The 18,430-nt window shown below is 38.5% G+C and overlaps 1 protein-coding gene across 1 annotated transcript; it reads left to right on the plus strand.

Annotated features, from left to right (window-relative positions):
• The first annotated feature begins 918 nt into the window (after window positions 1-918).
• LOC119722727 (D(1) dopamine receptor-like) lies at window positions 919-15,558 on the plus strand. Its single transcript, XM_038193004.1, has 2 exons — window positions 919-3,300; window positions 13,397-15,558. Exons 1-2 carry the CDS (start codon window positions 2,498-2,500, stop codon window positions 13,719-13,721), a joined length of 1,128 nt encoding a protein of 375 aa, XP_038048932.1. The 5' UTR covers window positions 919-2,497; the 3' UTR covers window positions 13,722-15,558.
• Window positions 15,559-18,430: the final 2,872 nt, after the last annotated feature.

Genomic DNA, 18,430 nt, shown 5'->3' on the forward strand with positions numbered 1-18,430 from the left:
ATTCAAATGTTTGCGGTTGCGCATGCGCTCATAGTCATCCACTTTGTTGTGTGTTACGTCATGATGACGCAGGGCTAGAGGCAGGAAAACTTCCCCTTTTTGTTTATTTTTGGTTGTTGCTTCATAGCGTTGTTTGTGATATTTTATGCCAGATTTTTGCGCATCTGCTAGTAGTCTACTTCAGGATAGGGGACGGGTCTCTAGGGATGGGAAGCCCAAGCCCCCCCCCCCCCCTCCCCAATGAGGGTTTTCTTTCTCATGTTTGAATTATAGAAACCCTTTTTTTTCCTCTCTCTGGAGAGAAAACCCTCAATGATCACTCATACGAAGTGAGGTTCAGCCAGCTGGAGGCACACGCCTGCGTTCAATCGAAGTCTATGGTCGTGGTGTGTCACCCTCGAAGTGAGTATGCGTCAAACTGTCACTCACAGCAGACTTAAACATGAAGTCGTGTTAATATTGTGGTCAACTATCTCATAAAATTAATCTTTATTTCATCGAAGAAGGCCATTATATGCTGCCCGAAACGTCGAGACAAATATTTTACGGTTTTTTTTAATTTTGATAAGCTACATATACATGTACATGTAGTCGTTTGAAAAAGAGATCATTCATAATTATTACTGCATGTCGGTCGTAGCTCCAGTATTGAAAATTTCTGGTTCGAAGAAGGATGTAATTCTTAGTCATATTGTTCTTCTGTTGAAATTGTCTTCTATTCTCTTTGTGTTTACTAAAATAAAACTCCCAAACTAACTACGGTCATCAGTTTCCAACTGAAAGCATAGAACAGTCGCCGGTAACGTCGAGCGGCATTTCAGATTGTCATCATTCTCTGGCTCTGCTGAACAAAATGCAACTTCTTGACGTGGGCGCGCATCACATCTGAAAGCTGCTTGATTGTCAAGATGTGATTGTTGTCGTACCTCATCTTCAATTCACTCTCCCGAGAGAGCATCTCTGTTTCTTATTGACTTTAAAGTGACCGGGACAAATCCTCTCTTTTTCAGCTTGGCGTTACACGCCCCGGGAGTAGCGCGTCCGGCAGGATTTTCATGCGGGCAAAAACAGCTCCAATCCAGGTCAGAATTTGTGCTTGGAGCGTAGTGTGAGGTTTCCAAGCGGTTGCATCAACACTTATCGAGCGGGTACTGCCGGTTACCTGACGCCGATTGTTGGTGCATTTTGAGACGTGCTCTAGAACTGATCACTTACGGAAACCACGACTAGCATCACACACAGCCAGCAGCTCGTTTGACGAAACTGATAATTTATTCAACAAAAGATGATGGAACGATAAGTCAGGCGTGAACAACCACTAGTCGGAGGCAGTGTAGACATTATGATTTGCGCTCACGAATTCGCAATTACACGCTCACAAAGTCCATTATTAATGGACAAACCGCGGAAATGTGCCATTTTACTCCTTTTTGTCGCTAATCATTTTCATTTTGGTGTCCTATTGATCCTATCTCCAGCACCGGTTTCTGGAGGTAATGATAAATGAGAGACTTATTGATACATTGTGGAGTGAATCAAAAGAGGAACTCGGACGCAGTGAAGATTGTGAGCAGCATCAAAACCTCGTCAACATACCCGCTTGCGTCATCAGGTACATCCGTCAATTCCACGCCGACAGTAATCCACTTGTCTCCTGACTGGTGCTGATTGCAAACAGTCAGTTTGAGATTGGATTTTTACTTCACCAGCATACATGTAATTCCCGTGAGGTATAAGAGATGGACAGTCCTATCTACTGGAGTGAGAAACTTGGGAATTGAGCTCCTTCTAAAAGGTTGTGATTACCGACTCGTGCTGCAAAAAGACTGAATGTTGTCGACGATTGCGCTTATAGAGCCAAGCATTCAACTTGCAATTTGTACCATCTATCTGCCACAGCAAGTCAGTTATCTACGTCAACCCAACAGCTATCCGATGTAATATCTGACAAACACTACAGACGCACTCCTCAGTTTGGATATGACACCCACGTAGAATTGCAGAGACACAGCTCAGCAAATAACAACGTTTCGGGTCATTATTCCATCTTCTTTTCATCATCCGCGATATTCTGTCGTTGACTCATATCTAGAGAGACATCTAGATATCTAGAAGAACCAAAAAATGTCTTAATGGATTGCAGAATAAGCTAAGGGATAACGTACATCTCACATAGTGTATCTGCCTTGATTCTGAATTCATTCGCTTCGGTGATGGATTTTGGAGGATGTTTTAGATTATGTGCGGTTAGTTCCTCCTATCAACAGGTACGGTCGTGCTGTACTCCACGTCGCTATTCTCCTACGCAAGAGTGACATATATAGGCTGAACATAATGTGATGGCTGCAGCCCTGCGTTGACATGTTGCTCGTTGCGTAAAAACATGATAGTAAGCGGCAAGTTTTAATGGTCTTCGTCGGATATTTTGTTTGCGAAAGACAAGAAAATTGGTTAAGAACGTAGTAGACCTATTATAGCAACAACATTCGAAGCAAGCATGGAAAGCGCTACAGTAGATCCCGACATAACATCACCAAGGCAAACTGATCCTGATACATCGCCGATTATGATCGTAGTTTTCTGTGTGATTCTTGCCGTGTTAGGCTTAGCATCAGTGCTAGGTAACGTGGTAGTCCTTGGGACCTTACGACATGCCTGGGCTACTGTAGGTGCTAAGCCAGGTAACTTCTTAGCCTTTATGTTGGCTGTGGCTGATTTGCTTAACACCTTGATTAATTTACCTATGGTTGTTGCAGGCGTCGTCTATGGCAAATGGCACGTTGTGGACCTCAGTATGGCTCACTTCTTCTTTCTGATCCTACTGAGTGGCGCCTCCAACATGCTCCTATGTGTGATTGCCATCAATCGATACGCTGTGGTCTCCAAACCCAACACCAGCGAGAAGGTCGGACGAAGGCGCGCCAAGAACCTATCTATCTACGCCTGGAGCCACGCCTTAGCAGCTGCCGTCATTTCCATCATCATCTGGGGAGTTCTGGAGAAAACCGAGTCACTTTATCTCAACAACGATAACCGCGACCTCCACCAGCAAATCCCACCATTTGCCAGTCAGATCGTCAGCTATACCTTAGTCGTGGCTGCGCCTATGGCTACAATGACAGTTACCTATATGCGCCTGTTTAGGCGCGTCAAGATGCGGATACGAGCTGTAGGCGCTAAAAGATGTAACCTGCCTAACACTGTGTCACAGATGGCTAGTCAGTCAGTGGTACAAGATGGACCCAGTGTGTTTGGTGCAGTCAAGCCTCATAACATGATCCTGGCAAGGCCCACTAAACAGTGAGTATTTTATAAGTTTAAGGCATATATCCATAAGTAGATCATTCTGTTTGATTTTTTGTTTGTGAAGCAACAAAAGTTCCGCAACCAGTTAATGTTAAATCAAAGATCATAAGCCAAGATAATTCACCTAAGATTGAGACCAACGCACTTGAGCTGGGCACACGTCGGAAATGGCGCTTGATTTTGTCAATATCTGCACTCCGTCATTTTTACTGTTGAACGTGAACTTTGTATGTTGGATCCAAGAGCAAAATTTCACAGGTTAATATTTACTCCTTGTATGTCTTTGGTAAAGTGCCTTGCATATGGATACAGTAAAACAAAAACATATAAATTCATTTCAACCTGTTGCTACGGTGTGCTTGATTATTTCTTTAACAGTGCCGCCATTTTGTCTGATTCCTGAAGCTCTCACAGTGTGGAACCGTTATGATTGCTAAAGTTATACAGGAAAAGTTACCAACCTAACGACAAAAAAAACTACGATGTACATCTGTCTGATTAGAGAGTTCTCTATTTCCCCAACTGTATCTGTTTTCTTCCATTTTGTTTTTGTTTTTTGTGCCTCGCAAGCCAGACAGTTGACCTGTTTTCCAAATCGTATGAGCAACAGAGGAAAATGCTGGCAATTAACATGAAAGAAACTGATGCAGGCTACAGCGACCATCAGCCTGATTTAATTACTGAGGCAAACGCCGCGTAGTGTCACAGTACATGGAGAGAAACAGAATTTGTGGCCAATTTGGAGGTTGCACAGGTCACATAAATACAGTTGGGAAATACTTAATGAATTTATGTTAAAGTGGAGTTTCGCTTTGGATATGTGTGTCAATTCTTGTGGCGTTCAAAAACAACCTCTCATCTAAATTTTAAAGATTTTCTCCATCACACTTTCGCATTGATCTCATTCTTTATTCACGTCACAAGAAATCCAGAACCCGAATTTGGCACAGGAAATAGACAACAGCTTTTGTTGTTTTCGTATTTCAATCATTATAATTTTTACGGGACATTAATTGAAAATGTCCTAAAGCAAAATAGAAATAACAAGCTGTTGCGTTGTTCAAGTCCGCTTGTGCTAGGGATACAAGCTAAGCTAATTTCTTTCAAAATTTAACATTAGATTTTTTTCATTCTCAAGTGTGGTGTTTTTATGCTAATTTAAAAAGAGAACAGCTCATTTTTTTCCCCCCTCGGGCATCACGCCATTATTTCAATTAATTAGGTCTTCACAGTGTATATGTATGTTCGCAATATCTCGCAGTCTTTGTACCGCTTGGATTTTTAAATTGTTTTGTTTTAATATTCGAGGGATTTTTTCCCCCTGAAACTTGTTGCTCTTATCTAAAACAAAGATATCACAATTTTGAAATTAATCACCAAAGACTACCTGCCATAATGTGGCATTTTGGCCTGTTTGAAAACCCAAGAGTGGTTTTAGTGAAGTCGTGTAGCTTTTATATTGGGATCTTTCGTTTTCTGACATGCTCCATGTTCGAGTGGCTTAATGCATGTTTGTTGAAGTACGCGCCGTCTCATAGGCGTCCGCATAATGTCTATGGTAGATTGTAATGCTGTTGAAAAGCCTGGTAAGCCGCTAGTCATGCATGTCGGTCTGAATTGCTCTCCATAATGACGGAATTCAATCATCAATCTTGTCATGGTCAAGGTTGGCTGTGCGCACACGTACACTGTGTTAAACTGCTCCAGAATCGTCATTATGGATTTTCTTATTTATAGAAAATTCAAATATTAAAAGAGTGCGCGTTCACCCTTAAAATAATGGTTGGTCAAATAGTATTTTCAAAAGCTGAAGTTTTTTTCCCGAAACATCCTGCCAATATGTTGTCGGGTTATTCGATATATAAAAATCTTGTGCTTTTCTTTTGGGAAGAGAAACAGTTCTTATCAAAAGCAGTGAATTCCAGTATCTATAGTCTCTTGTCGAGATCAATCGTGACTCTCTAATTTCTTATATCCCTTTTCAATTATTCCACCATTTGGCCCCAATTTCAGATTATTACGAGACAGAAAACATAAATTTCTTGAGTTAATATTAATTTTATAACTACAGTCTTTTTAACAAAAAAATACTCTTGCTCCCTCGATCTTTGAGTATATTTGGCTCCTCAATCACTGTTGATTTCGTAAAGAAGACCGCTTGTACATTATATTCTTTTCTGAACACTCGGAGTTGAAGTTGGAACTTTAGGGAGCACGAAGTGTATCACGTGCCTCGTCATTATATTCCATATTGAACATCGGATAAACTGACTCGCGGCGCCTGCATTTTTCAAGGCTTATTTCGTTTTTTGTCAGTCTGTAAGTTGTTTTCATAGATGGCCGTTACCATGGTGATATGTTCTTCAGCCTGAAAGGATAATGCAGGTATTTTGTTCCCGATTGTGTCTGGGGAGAATATAATATGAAAGCATGAACACTGCTACTGTATCAAGAGTATGTAAGAAATATTATAAAGAAAGTTATTATGCCAAGATAGCATTAAGTCAAGCATTAAGAAAAAAAAACACGTTTGCTTCATTCACAGAGCCACCGATTGCCTTAATTTTATGCAGAATTAAATTTTAAGGATCTGCATAAAATATTCATATGGAGAAGTTTTTTATTGGTTATTTTGTTTGAGACCGGAAATGATCGTGTGAGATGATGTGACCCTTACCCCATTATACTGTATAGATGCATGCCAGCACTGCCAAGACTATTAGTACAGGCATTATGTGAAAAATTAAGGGGTAACCTCAAACAAATTGCAACAGAAACCATTTAAAAAGGTTATTACTCAGAAAAATCTCCTTTTTAACATATTAAAAGTCTTAAGAAATCCGAGTGGTGGAAAGTAGTTTTCTAATGTGTTTCTTAACCACACCCAGTACCACTTTTTTTGCTACTTTATAATGGAATATTTAGTGATGCTGCAACAATATATTTAATACTAAACACAGAGAGTTGATCTTAATTTATTATTGAGATGCCCATTGACTTCAGAAAAGATCTGTAGATGATTTATATTCATTTTTTTATGCTGTAATATTTATATACTATCTGCAATATGATACATATATGAATCTATATATAACATATAGGTTCAGTCTATTCTGCTACCATTGGTTTCACGCACACGCACACTGCGTGGCGATCATCAGGCGAATTTACTCATTATTCTAGACCTTGGTAAGTTTCAATATCCCTATGTTTCCCAAATTTGCGATATGCCGATAATAATTTGCATAAATGCCATTTATTAATTTGCATAGATTAAAGTTAAAATTATGGCTGTCATGTGTGGACATGTCACAATAAAATTTTCCCTGATAATCCAAGTCCAGTCATGTACATAAATTAATTTCACACCATGGTGCATTGCTATAAGGTTCCTTAAAAAAGAAAAGAAATCCAAGTGGTGGAAATATGCTTAATTTGCATAAATTCAAAATGGCCACTAATTACATGATTTTTGATTTGGCCATAACTCTTGTCCTGCATTGCTTTTTGGAGTACTTTGAACAACAATTTGTCCTTTGACATTGATTTCATCATCATTCCAGTCCGAGGTACCTTATGAGATCCTACGTTTCCTATGGGGTATAATTTTTTTGTTAACGTTTCTAGCTCTTGTCAAAGTTGGTATTAGTGTTGGAAAATGTGATATCCCTGTGTCGCAGAGCGAATCCTTGTGCCGCTCCACTCGGACCAAAAATCAAGGAATAACTCAAGAGAACAGAGGATTCAACACAGGAGTTACAAATCACAAAAATCATATTATATATACGGGAAAGAAATAAACCAAAAAACCGCAAACCTCAATCCGAAAATACGTGGGCGATGGTTTTATACCCCTACCGCATGGGTGCAAGCCCGGAATTGGTATGCAACAAAGGGAAAAGGAATTACGATTTGCATAATTCACCTAGCACCCACCTCCGAAGTTACATAACACTTTACGGCCGTAAAAAATAGTGATTGATGAATTAACTCAGAAATAGGAGGAATAATTTTAACAAATTTCAGAGAAAAAAAATGCCTACTTTAAATCCACTAGTACACTGCATAGGGATATCACATTTTGCAACGCGTATGCCAATTTTGAGATGAGCCAAAAACCGAACAAAAAATATCTTTCCCAATTTTTTGATATTTTGTAGCGAACATCTTGGGGTTTAATTTTCATCCGCGTTTGTCTCAATGTCGGGTGATCCACTAGGTCAAATTCAAGGTCAAATTCAAGGTCAAAATGTCATTTTACTTAAAATAACCCCGACATGAAAAAAACAATGGTAAATTTGGATTTCTCATGATGTAACCTTTCAAAAGAAATTAAGATTAACACATTTGGCTCACAGATTATAGAAATATGGTCATTTAAAAATGGCAGCAATGTCCATTTGACCAAAATTGCCTGGGCGGTAGCGCGAAAACTGTTTGTCCGATGGTGCTAAAACTTAAAATTTCGGCTTTTCAGCCGAAATTACCCCATAAACTAAATATGATCCAATTTGAAGAGGTTGGGGTTTCAAATTTAAAAGTTTTGGGGGGTGATTTGACACTGAATGACCCCAATGTCAAATGATAAAATGTTGTTTAAAGTACCCCGAAAAGCAACTTAGGACGAGAGTTATTACTAGATAGCATATTATGTCATATTTTTGGCCACTGCATTTTTCTTTGCTAAAGAAGGAATTTTTCTCATAATTATTTGGATAGACTTTACCTTCCTAAGCTGGAAATCCGTTGGTAACATTTTTTTTCTATCTACCATGTGGCGGTCATCTTGGAATTCAAAATGGCCGCCATTTCGGGCCTAATTTGTATCTAACTTCGGACCTGATTGTCATATGAAGTTCAGTTTGGTGGCAAACCCCATGTTTTTGATACCAATGAACCCACGAAAATCATTGTTGATGGGGTTTACTCCCAGTGGAGTACCCCATCAACAATGAATAACTTGGATTCCTTGGTATGAAGAACATATGCAGTTTGCCACCAAAATGGACTTCATACGACATTCAGGTGCCACCTTATTATTTAAATGAAATCAAAGATGGCCGCTATTTTTGAATATCCAATATGGCTGCCATCCATTTGGGATGCCTAAATGTGCTAATTGGATTCCTTGGTATCAAATTTATGGGCTTTGCCATCACCAATAGTGACTTCATACGACATTGAAGTCCAAATTTATTATGCAAATAGTTCAGAATGGCGGCAATTATGAAATATCAAAGATGGCTGCCATCAACTGTAAGTACCCCGTCCACAGTGATTTACTTGAATTCATTCAAATACATGGACTTCATTGGACATTCAGGTGCAATGTTATTATAAATAAGATCCAAGATGGCGGCTATTTTGAAAAAAAATCCAAGATGGCTGCCATCCATCTGGGATAGATCATCAGCAATGGGTCATTAAGATTACTTGGTATCAAATGTATGGGGTTTGCCACCGAAATTGACTTCGTACGCCATTCGAGTCCAAATTTATTATGCAAATAAGCCGAAAATGGCGGCCATATATTTGAAATATCCAAGATGGCTGCCATCCATTTGGAGTACACCATAAACAATAATGTACTCAGGTTCCTTGGTATCAAAAACATGGGGTTTGCCATCAAAATAAACTTCATGTGACAATCAAGTCCGAAGTTATGATACAAATTAGGCTCGAAATGGCGGCCATTTTGAAATCCAAGATGGCCGCCACACGGTAGCTGGGAAAAAATGTCTTCAATGCATTTCCGGCTTAGGGAGGTAAACTCTTTCCAAATATGGCAAAAATTACTTCTTAAACAAAAAAAAAGCAAAAGTACATAACGGCCTATATACTATTATGGCCGCGCCAAATCATATGAAAATCATGTAATTAGCGGCCTTTTGAATTTATGCAAATTAGGCATATTTCCACCATTTGGATTTTTAACAACTTTTTTAGGGACCTTATAGCAATGCACTGTGGTGTCAAATTTGACTTGGATTATCAGGGAACACTCAATTGGTACATGTCCACAAATGGCATCCATTATTTTAACTTTAATTAGGCAAATTGATATACGGCATTTATGCAAATTATACGGCATTTGAAAAATTTCAGAAACATAGGGATCTTGGAATTTACCTAGGACTTAAATAATGAGTAAATCAATGTAAAAGGACTAAAACTGTTGTTTAAAGTACCTCTAAAATCCACCTAGTATGAGAAATATGACCAAATCAATGCGAAAGTCCTAACATATGCGGCCATTTTGGATTTATGCAAATTAGGCATATTTCCACCACCTCGATTTTTTAAGACTTTTAGTATGTCATTTTAGGGACCTTATAGAAATGCACTGTGGTGAAAAAAATTCTGTTGCAATTTGTTTGAGGTCAAACCTTATATTGCCTGTACTATATAACATGCTGAAAAACAACCACTGCGACCAAAATTGCCAATTTAAGATGCATTCAAATTTCAAAGACACAGCTTGAAGCTGAGATTAGAAAATGTCATAATCTCATACTTACAACGGATTGAGACAACTGAGAAACTATCATTTATCAACACCTGAACCCCAATCTATGTCGATTTGCAATTTTGCAAACAATTTCGCAGATTGATGTTTAATAACCTTTTGACAGAATCTCAGCAAATCTCAAGCTAACTGTCATTTTAGGGTTTTGTGTGTACATGTGTATTTTTTTTCTTTCCACTATAGTGTACTTTCTTTGTTCTTAATTTTCTGGTTTGAAATTAATGGGCTTTGTATTGTACAATACAAACGAATTGAAACAATAATCCCACGACGTGGTAAAAAGAAACAAGCAGTTCCTTTGATATGAATCGTCAGCATTTTGTTGCTGCAAGGTCATACTATTAAAATTCATTGGAAAATTGCTTTAATTTGGCATCCGGCTTTTTGCACACTGCGCATTGTCACTGATTGTACGCGGTGGGGAAGTGCTGTAACAATGAAAACACGTTTTCTGAGGTCATTTGTTTCCCAATTTTACTCAATTTAAGGAAGAAACTAATGAAATTACCGGACTCGACGGGGAAAAAATGGGATGTTTTGGTATTCACTAATTCACAGTGCTCGTGGGCTGATATTTCCCTACAGGACTCGTCCTGTGTGCGTGTGTGAGGTCTCGTGTGACGAAATCGATATCAGTGGCGTATTACGATTCGGAATCGCGCTGTACACGAGAAATCTTACTGGAGGCAACACACGAATAATCGCTGTGCATTATTGTTGAATTGCTAATCGGAACACCAACATTAAGTTCATTTTAGCAGACAATCAAATTGATACAAGTGTCAAAATATCATCGACTGTATTACTCGGAATCGTAAAAATGTGGACGATAATGATAATGAAATGTGTGTATATCGCGTATCCACTATTATTGGTGTTCAAGGCATTGCATCATGATAACGAGGCTACACTTGCAAAATATAACTCTCTGTCGTCGTAATCATACATTCAAATAATGTCCGCCTTTCAACCATGTGCCTTGCAATGGTCGCATATACAGTGGAATATATTCCCATATTTCATATCAAATATATATATATATATTTCATGGATGACATATTCATCATAGCATATACTCCAAAAGTAATAACAAGGCCCCTTCCACAGATAAATCAAATCAAGGTTCTGACCATAATAATAAACCCTAAGTGACAATTGGCTCGTGTGATACGTTCGTGTCATATTTCTCATCTCGTTAATGAATTCTCGCGAGTCATATTTGCTGTCTCGCTTCTTGACGTGCTAGCATAATACACAGAGGCCTGTGTCAGTTCTCCAGCGAGCCTTGATCCAGTCCGTGTTGGTTCATTAGAGAGAGAAATGGCCCCAGTTTCTCGACAGTCTGGATTTGAGGGACCTTGATTCGTACAGCTCGGAATATTTGCACAACGGCAAATCAGCAGGATGCTGCAAAACAGTGGACATTGCAGCTTCATATTGGAAATAACTCAATGAATATTAAAATCAGCTAAATGAAAGTCAACGTGAGCAAACATTATAATTGGTCATATTTGTATTTTTGTTTACAAAGCACTGGAATACTGTGACAGATGCTGCAAATAATGAAAAATAAAGTAACAATTTATTCTAATTTTAGACTGGGTATTCTAAACAAAGTAATTTACTTAAAACATAGAGTTTCCGTTTTGAAAAAAAATCTTTAAAAAAAAGGAAGTTCTAAGGATGTTCGTGAATTTCAACCTTTTAACAGTAAGGATCATGACAGCATTATAGATTTTTTATGGGATTTGTAGGTGGCTGGATCAAAAAATTGAAGAAAACAGAATCGGCACTTTGTGAACTCAAAAACAAACTCCAATCTCGCTCCTCTATTTTAATCAATGTGCTTTTATCCACCACGCTGATCCGCCGTTCTTTCCTCTTATTTTCACCAAGGGTCAACTCAGGATGATGCGTTACTTTGAAATTGCAATTATTACGGACAACGATTCCACCTTGTATAATGGTTCTCGGGCACTCTCCCCATGGTTGCCATGGAAACATATCATGGCGAAAGTGGTGAACGTCGATTTGTTCCCATCCCAACAAAAACACTTATTTAGCTGAATATGCAGAATATAACGTAATTCAAGGCCTTCTGTATGTTGTAGGGTATTTGGGGGATAGGATAAGGTGGGACTATTTATTTGCTTTAACTGCGCATTGTACTTATTATGAATTAACGATATTTTATTATTACCATGAGATTGGAACTGAACACACATACCCATAGCAAGCTGGAGGTTTTGTATTTTATTTACTCCACCTAATATAAAATTGCTTTTGGGAAAAATCTCTCTCGAATTGAGTGGACATTTATTAGGTGTGAGCGAATCGATCAAAAATATCTAACGCGCATGTTATATATATTTTTTTTTTGTATCATGTGTGTTGTATTATTAGTCGTGCCATATTCTTTTTGCCACAATGGCCCTAATGAGATGTATTAAAACTTAATTTCACTGTTGTTAAGAACATCAAATTTGCTATTTACGCCATCAGAATTATAGTCACGAACACAGCAAAGGCTAGTGATACGTGACTGCTTCTACTCCGTTGCCATAACAACCCATCAATACAGAAAACAAATCTACCTACTTTACACAAATTCCTGCCAGCTCAATCATTAAAATTTGATGGGAAGCATATGGCTAACGAATTGGCCCCATTCATCACATTGCCAGCCTCGACCGGGCCTGGATTCGATTCGCTTGTGATTTATCGTTCCAATGTTCTCAATTTGTGTAATGAGAAAATTCCGTTCGTTTTTGTTAGACCGTCAGTTTAGTTGACCAATGTGAAATGTTACTTTTTGTTATGTTTTAAATACGATCATTTGCAACTTCATGTCGCCATATTTTTGTTGTTGAAAAAATAATATTTTTTTTTTTTTAAGGCAGACTTAAAAACATCGGTACGCAATACTTTTATCATTTGTGATGCAATTAAAGAAGAACCAATAAACGCATCTTTATAATTGAGTCATTTATTGTTAATGTTCCTGGTTTTTTTGTTTTCTTGCAAACGATCAGCCATGCAATGTTTGAAGCGCATGCGCCGAAAAATGGTTTATGAATACTTTTTTACTTTGTCGACTAATTTCTTTTATAAATCTCCGTTAAGAGGGGCGTAGCAAGGTCAAATTTTATTGGGGGGGGGGTTAAAAATGTCTTGAAAAGGGCACTTGCACAACTATGCCGAAATGTAGACACGTTTTTTTTCTCTGGACACTTGGCCTCCGTAAAATCAAATAGTGGGGGGGGGGGGGGGGCACACATAAGAGGGCACATTTTTAAAGGGCATTAACAAAATAAGGGCAATATATTTGGGGGATAAGCGCTGGTGAAAAAAGGGATTTTGAATGGCAAAGGGCAGTCTTAACAAAATATTGGGGATGGGGGTAAATACCCCCCTTACCACCCCCTCACCCCCGCTGGCTACGCCTATGGTTAATATTCACGCGTCTGAAGCAACGTGTCGAAATTCTCAACACTCGGGTTCAACAGACGAAAATATTTCTTTCCCCGAATCTTATATCGATGTTTCACTCGTTTTGTTGTGCAGAAACCGTCGCCATGCCGATCTTCGTACAGCCGTCACTCTGCTGATCCTCCTCAGTATCTTCGTTCTGTGCTGGACTCCCATCATGGTTCTTAGTCTCGTGGTTAGCTTCGGTAGTCTTCGTGATAATAACTCATCACCGATCTATCTGACTGTTGCTGCTGCAGTTGTCTTTATCATCCCCGCCTGCAACCCACTGGTGTACTCCATGAGGAACGCCCAATTCAGGGCAGCTGCTTGCGATTTTCTCTGCGCTACTGGCAGGTGGATGACCACACCCTGTCGACGGAAGGGCAGGCAGTCCGAAGAGCCGGTCGTTGACAATTAAGGAAAGTCACATGATTATGATTTGGTTTAATTTGAGATTTACATGTGATAGGAATTCATTCCGCTGACCACAGACTCGCAGGGTTCAGTTGAGCCGATTAAGATATGGATAATCTAAATCTGTCTGATCCAATGTAAATAACTCATCTGATTTGATCACTTCTGATCTGATTGGTCGTAATCTAGTAAGTTATATTCTGATCTTGATTTGGATTGTGCTATCTGTTTAGGCCTAATATACATGAGTTTTGCTGATTGAATCAGAACAGCACGATTCGCTCCTATCTGATCAACATTATTAATTTGACATAACCCGCTGCTGCAAACTGTTCCATTTTGTTTTCAGTTTCAAGCCTTCTTGGTTTCAAAATATCATAAATGTGATATTATAATCAAACTTAATTCATCTACCATACGTCAAATCAAAACACGAAGTTGTCTTCACAACATCGTGCAATCTATTTGAATTAGGAATCATGTTTGATTTCGTTGAAGTCTTCAAGTAGCAGGTGTGACAGGTAGCTCGGCAGTTATTGTTTATTATTGATTTCTGTGGCTGAGATGACGAGGTGTGTTCACGGCCTTGTCTTAAGAAATCGTCGCATTCCTTGAGATTTACACTCTCGTCTCAGCTGACCATGAAAACTAATTAAATTTCAGTTTTGTAATTTAAAGATTGGACTTGGATGATAAGTGACATGTGAGGTGTAATTCAATTGTTATATTTCAGCATAAAGGAGGGACGTTGCTTGATTAGACTGAAGGAATATTAAAAAATTGAAAGACATCACAATGAAAGGCGTAGACATTTCGGGGTATTTCATAAGTGCGGGGCAAACGAAAGGGAACGTTGATGAACGTAATCAAGCAACGTGCCTCCTTTATGCTGAAATATAACAATTGAATCACACCTCACATGTCACTTATCATTCAAGTCCAATTATCAAATTGTAATTGCTCACGCTTCTGCAAATAATGCATTGAATTCCTATCGTGTATGTTTTCACAAGTGTTTTGTCTTGTAATTATTGGAACACGCTATAAATATTTATAATATATTTTTCTTGTTATTTAGAGCATAAGGTTGTGCATGTTTGCGTTTGATCAGATCTATTTGTCTAAACCAGATGTTTTTAAGCTTCACACAGCCCCAAATCCCCTGAAAATTCAACCAAAAAAACATAAATTATTTCCTCTTTTTAATGAACCAGTGCTAACATTTTCATCAATTGGAACAATTGTTTAAGCTGTGAATTTGAGGAACTTAATTCTGACCTTTCTTAAAATATAGGCACAGTGACACTTTTCAGAAATACAAAGATAAATGCGGTGCTATAACGATTCTCCTTTTCTGATTTTTTAATATCTTAATGAACTTAGTTTTTGGGGCGTTAATTGTTTCAAAAGTTGCGAAGTTGAAAAACCCTGAAAGAGAGGTTTTTTTATGCTCGTATTTATGTAAAGTATTTTTGTAAATAGAGTAACATGTATATGAATATTTACATAAATTTGCAATGTAACTGTAAGTTACTAAGGCAGTCCCAAACTTACAAAATGTCAGTTTGTCATATCATGACAAACGTGCGCACCTTTTCCATTGGACAAATTAAAACTTCTAAAAGTATTAATTTCTAGAAATCACAACACGCTGTAAGCAATCGTAGGCCTAATAACTGGTTTTATTCCTCTCTTTTTTGGCCAGGTTCGTCAAATTGAAATCCGATATATAAAAACAGAAAATTTGAGATTGACGGAAACCAAACGTCAACCTTCGTGCCAAAAATCTGCTTCATCACATGTGATTTTCGTATAAAAAATCTAAGTACCTAAGTCATGTTAATTATGTATTTAATCAAGTGAGGTTTATCTTAATAATTACACTGTTTTACACTATTTAAAAGCACACACATATCTTGTGACACCTGTGTTCAGCAAGCTTGACTTTATTCAATAATTAATAAATAATTTGTCTCAACACGCACCGAACGTATATATTTCCACCAAGTTTGTAATCTTCATTTTAGTTGATTAATTGATCTTCATTTAAGACTTACAAGGACTGGGGGAAGATGTCGGTTTATGTCAGTTAGCATATCGTGAATATAATATTGCCAAGTTAATTCGAATTTAAAGTTCATGAACGTGCCTCGCCAGCGGCAACATTCCTCGTGCTGTCGACTCTACACCGGACCAAAGGGCACGTATTCTCGGAAATGTTCAGACAGCCTTGAATGAAAGCGACATTTTTCATCGTTTTCGTACTCAGACCTGTTCCAGGTATAGGCCTACACCATATTAATCATGTTCAGGTTGTCTCAGCTAATTACATACGATGGATGCCATAGATGAAACTCCCAACAACACACCTTTAGCGCCAAAAGACTGGTACCTTGACGAGTGGGATTACGTATGCTATTACTGTTATCGGGGAACCAGACAAAATGGCTATCATTGTGAGCAGTTCCGTAAATGAAGGTTGTCTGGTGAAATTCGTGGCTTTTCTCTGGTTCAGAAATCATTTGACCACGTCTTGTCTGGGTGAAAGCACGTCAGGAAGCATCTTAGACAACAAACAAGGTAAGACACAACTAACTTTTTGTCTTTCTTTTGTTAAATTTGGAAGGTAAAGATACTGCATTGAGCAAGTGCATGCTCCGGTAGTCGTGTCGTTCTGCCGAGTCGAGTCCGCCACTTAATTCTATTCTAATGACCATTGATAGGCAGACTTAAACTACCCAAGAAACTGTTGTCTACATTTTCCAGAACTAAATAATTAGGCCTGGTCTACAGCTTTGCAATGATCATTGTACATTGTAAAACTGAAATGTCAAAATTATTATAATCCCACCGTTACTTTTGTTTATATTGCTATTGGGCTAAAATTCTCTTTATTAAGAAACGCTATGATAACAGTACAGTTTTGCACTGTAATCGGATGTTTAAACATCGTGCATCATAACGATGAACTGAGGAGACCTCTATCCTGGCTGACATGTCATCTGTAGTCAAGTCCTATTTTTCCCGCGCGTCTACTTTGTTGACATTGACTGTTTACCAGTCCTGTGCCTTGCACATCGAGAGCTTGCCTCGGCGAGCAAAATCACCCCAAACCGGATTCGTTCCTGGTTGCTACGGATTGACTGGCATTTCCACATGTCACTTTGTTATCAATTATGACATCGCTGGTCGTGTCGTTTTTTTGAAAGAGATTACTTTAGTTCGATATCTTTCTTTCTTTTCTTCTGTTTAAGAAACCTGCTTATCGTTAGGAAGAGATGCCACGTGGAGACGTTGGTCTCTTAGTATTGATGTTCTTTGAGGGCGTATGCATGGGGTGTCTTGCTGTGTGTGATACTGGCATGGGCGTCGCCAGGATGGGGCAAGGTGGGGCGCTCCGCCCCCCCCCCCCCCTAGAAAAGGAAAAGAATTAAAGGAACGGTGTGAAGTCATATTTGCTATAATAAAAAGACACATTTAACAAGCTGTATTTGTAAATTGAGACACCATCATCATGTACATCGAATTTCAAGCCAATTACCGCCATAAATTATTGTCACTCAATTTATTCACGATTATTAGGCCTTCACTGTGTATTTGCACATGTGTCATTGTACCGTTTCCTTGACAACCCGCCACGAACTCATTCGCCAATTATCAGGAAGTGTCTAACAGTCATTTCACGAATGCGTTATTGTTCTCTTATGGCGTTTTAATGGGAAAATGGCTGTGCCAGTGTGAGAAACATGACAATGCGTTCCTTTTTTTATTTCGTCGTGGATCGATAGCAACATGATGCCTGAGTGTGTCTGAAAGGCACATATTTTTTCGACCATTCGGTCATAATTCTAAAAAAAAAAAAAAAAAATGGCAGTGAAGCATTATACATGTAGATGGCATCTTGATACTGTCAAGGTGGTGAGGGTACTTATCTCTTAGCTGAGTCCTTGAAGGAAACAAACAAAGATTCAACTTATAATATGCAAATCCACAAAGAATATGGTAATGGTACGTGTCGGAAAATAATACACAAGAAAAGTATAACAACATCTTGCTCAGGAAACGCAGAAACAAAACCCAAACATTTTGGATCGTCATTTTGACAAGGCCTTATTTAGTCTTGGTAAGGTTTTAGTTGTTTTCCCTGATTACATTTAAAAAGAATTTATACCTTAAAATAATTAAACGAACGTTAACATTTGAATGTGCTCCAACTTTATTCCATCGATCTAATAACTTTTTAAAAGATCAAAAAATTCTACGCTTTGTGAACATGAGAATAGAGTAACGTGAATTGCGCCTTCAGTCATTTGTTTCGGAATTTAGACCTACTCTCTATCTCTGGGTGCAGCCCAAACTTGCCCACGCTGGCCCGATCACGATTAGTATTACCCGTAATCCACGGAGCCTATAGCCAAGTCTCATGGTGGGCTTCGCCAGAGCCAGGGCCTATCACATAGACTAAATCACGATTTGCATGCCCTCAAATGTTCCGGTATAATTATTTGAACATTTTGAGGCCCAAGAACTTGATGGTTTGTGAAAATTAAGGGTCAGGAAGCCGTGCAGGGCACTGCGAGCTCGTATTTCTGTGAAATTCGGATAAACTTAAGCGCTATGACTTTGAAATGGAGCGTGGACGTCCTTTTTCAAAATGGCGATGGGCTTCAGGACTACTTTTAGGGGTGATCATCTTTGGACGAAATTTCGTCC

The sequence above is a fragment of the Patiria miniata genome, unplaced genomic scaffold (assembly GCF_015706575.1).
Source record: "Patiria miniata isolate m_02_andy unplaced genomic scaffold, ASM1570657v1 HiC_scaffold_1, whole genome shotgun sequence".
Lineage (NCBI taxonomy): Eukaryota > Metazoa > Echinodermata > Asteroidea > Valvatida > Asterinidae > Patiria > Patiria miniata.

Excerpts from the sequence above, each read along its gene's own strand:
- LOC119722727 (XM_038193004.1), top strand. The coding sequence starts at position 2,498 with ATGGAAAGCGCTACAGTAGATCCCGACATAACATCACCAAGGCAAACT. Across the intron at positions 3,301-13,396 it reads CTGGCAAGGCCCACTAAACA|AAACCGTCGCCATGCCGATC; the intron begins GTGAGTATTTTA and ends TTTGTTGTGCAG.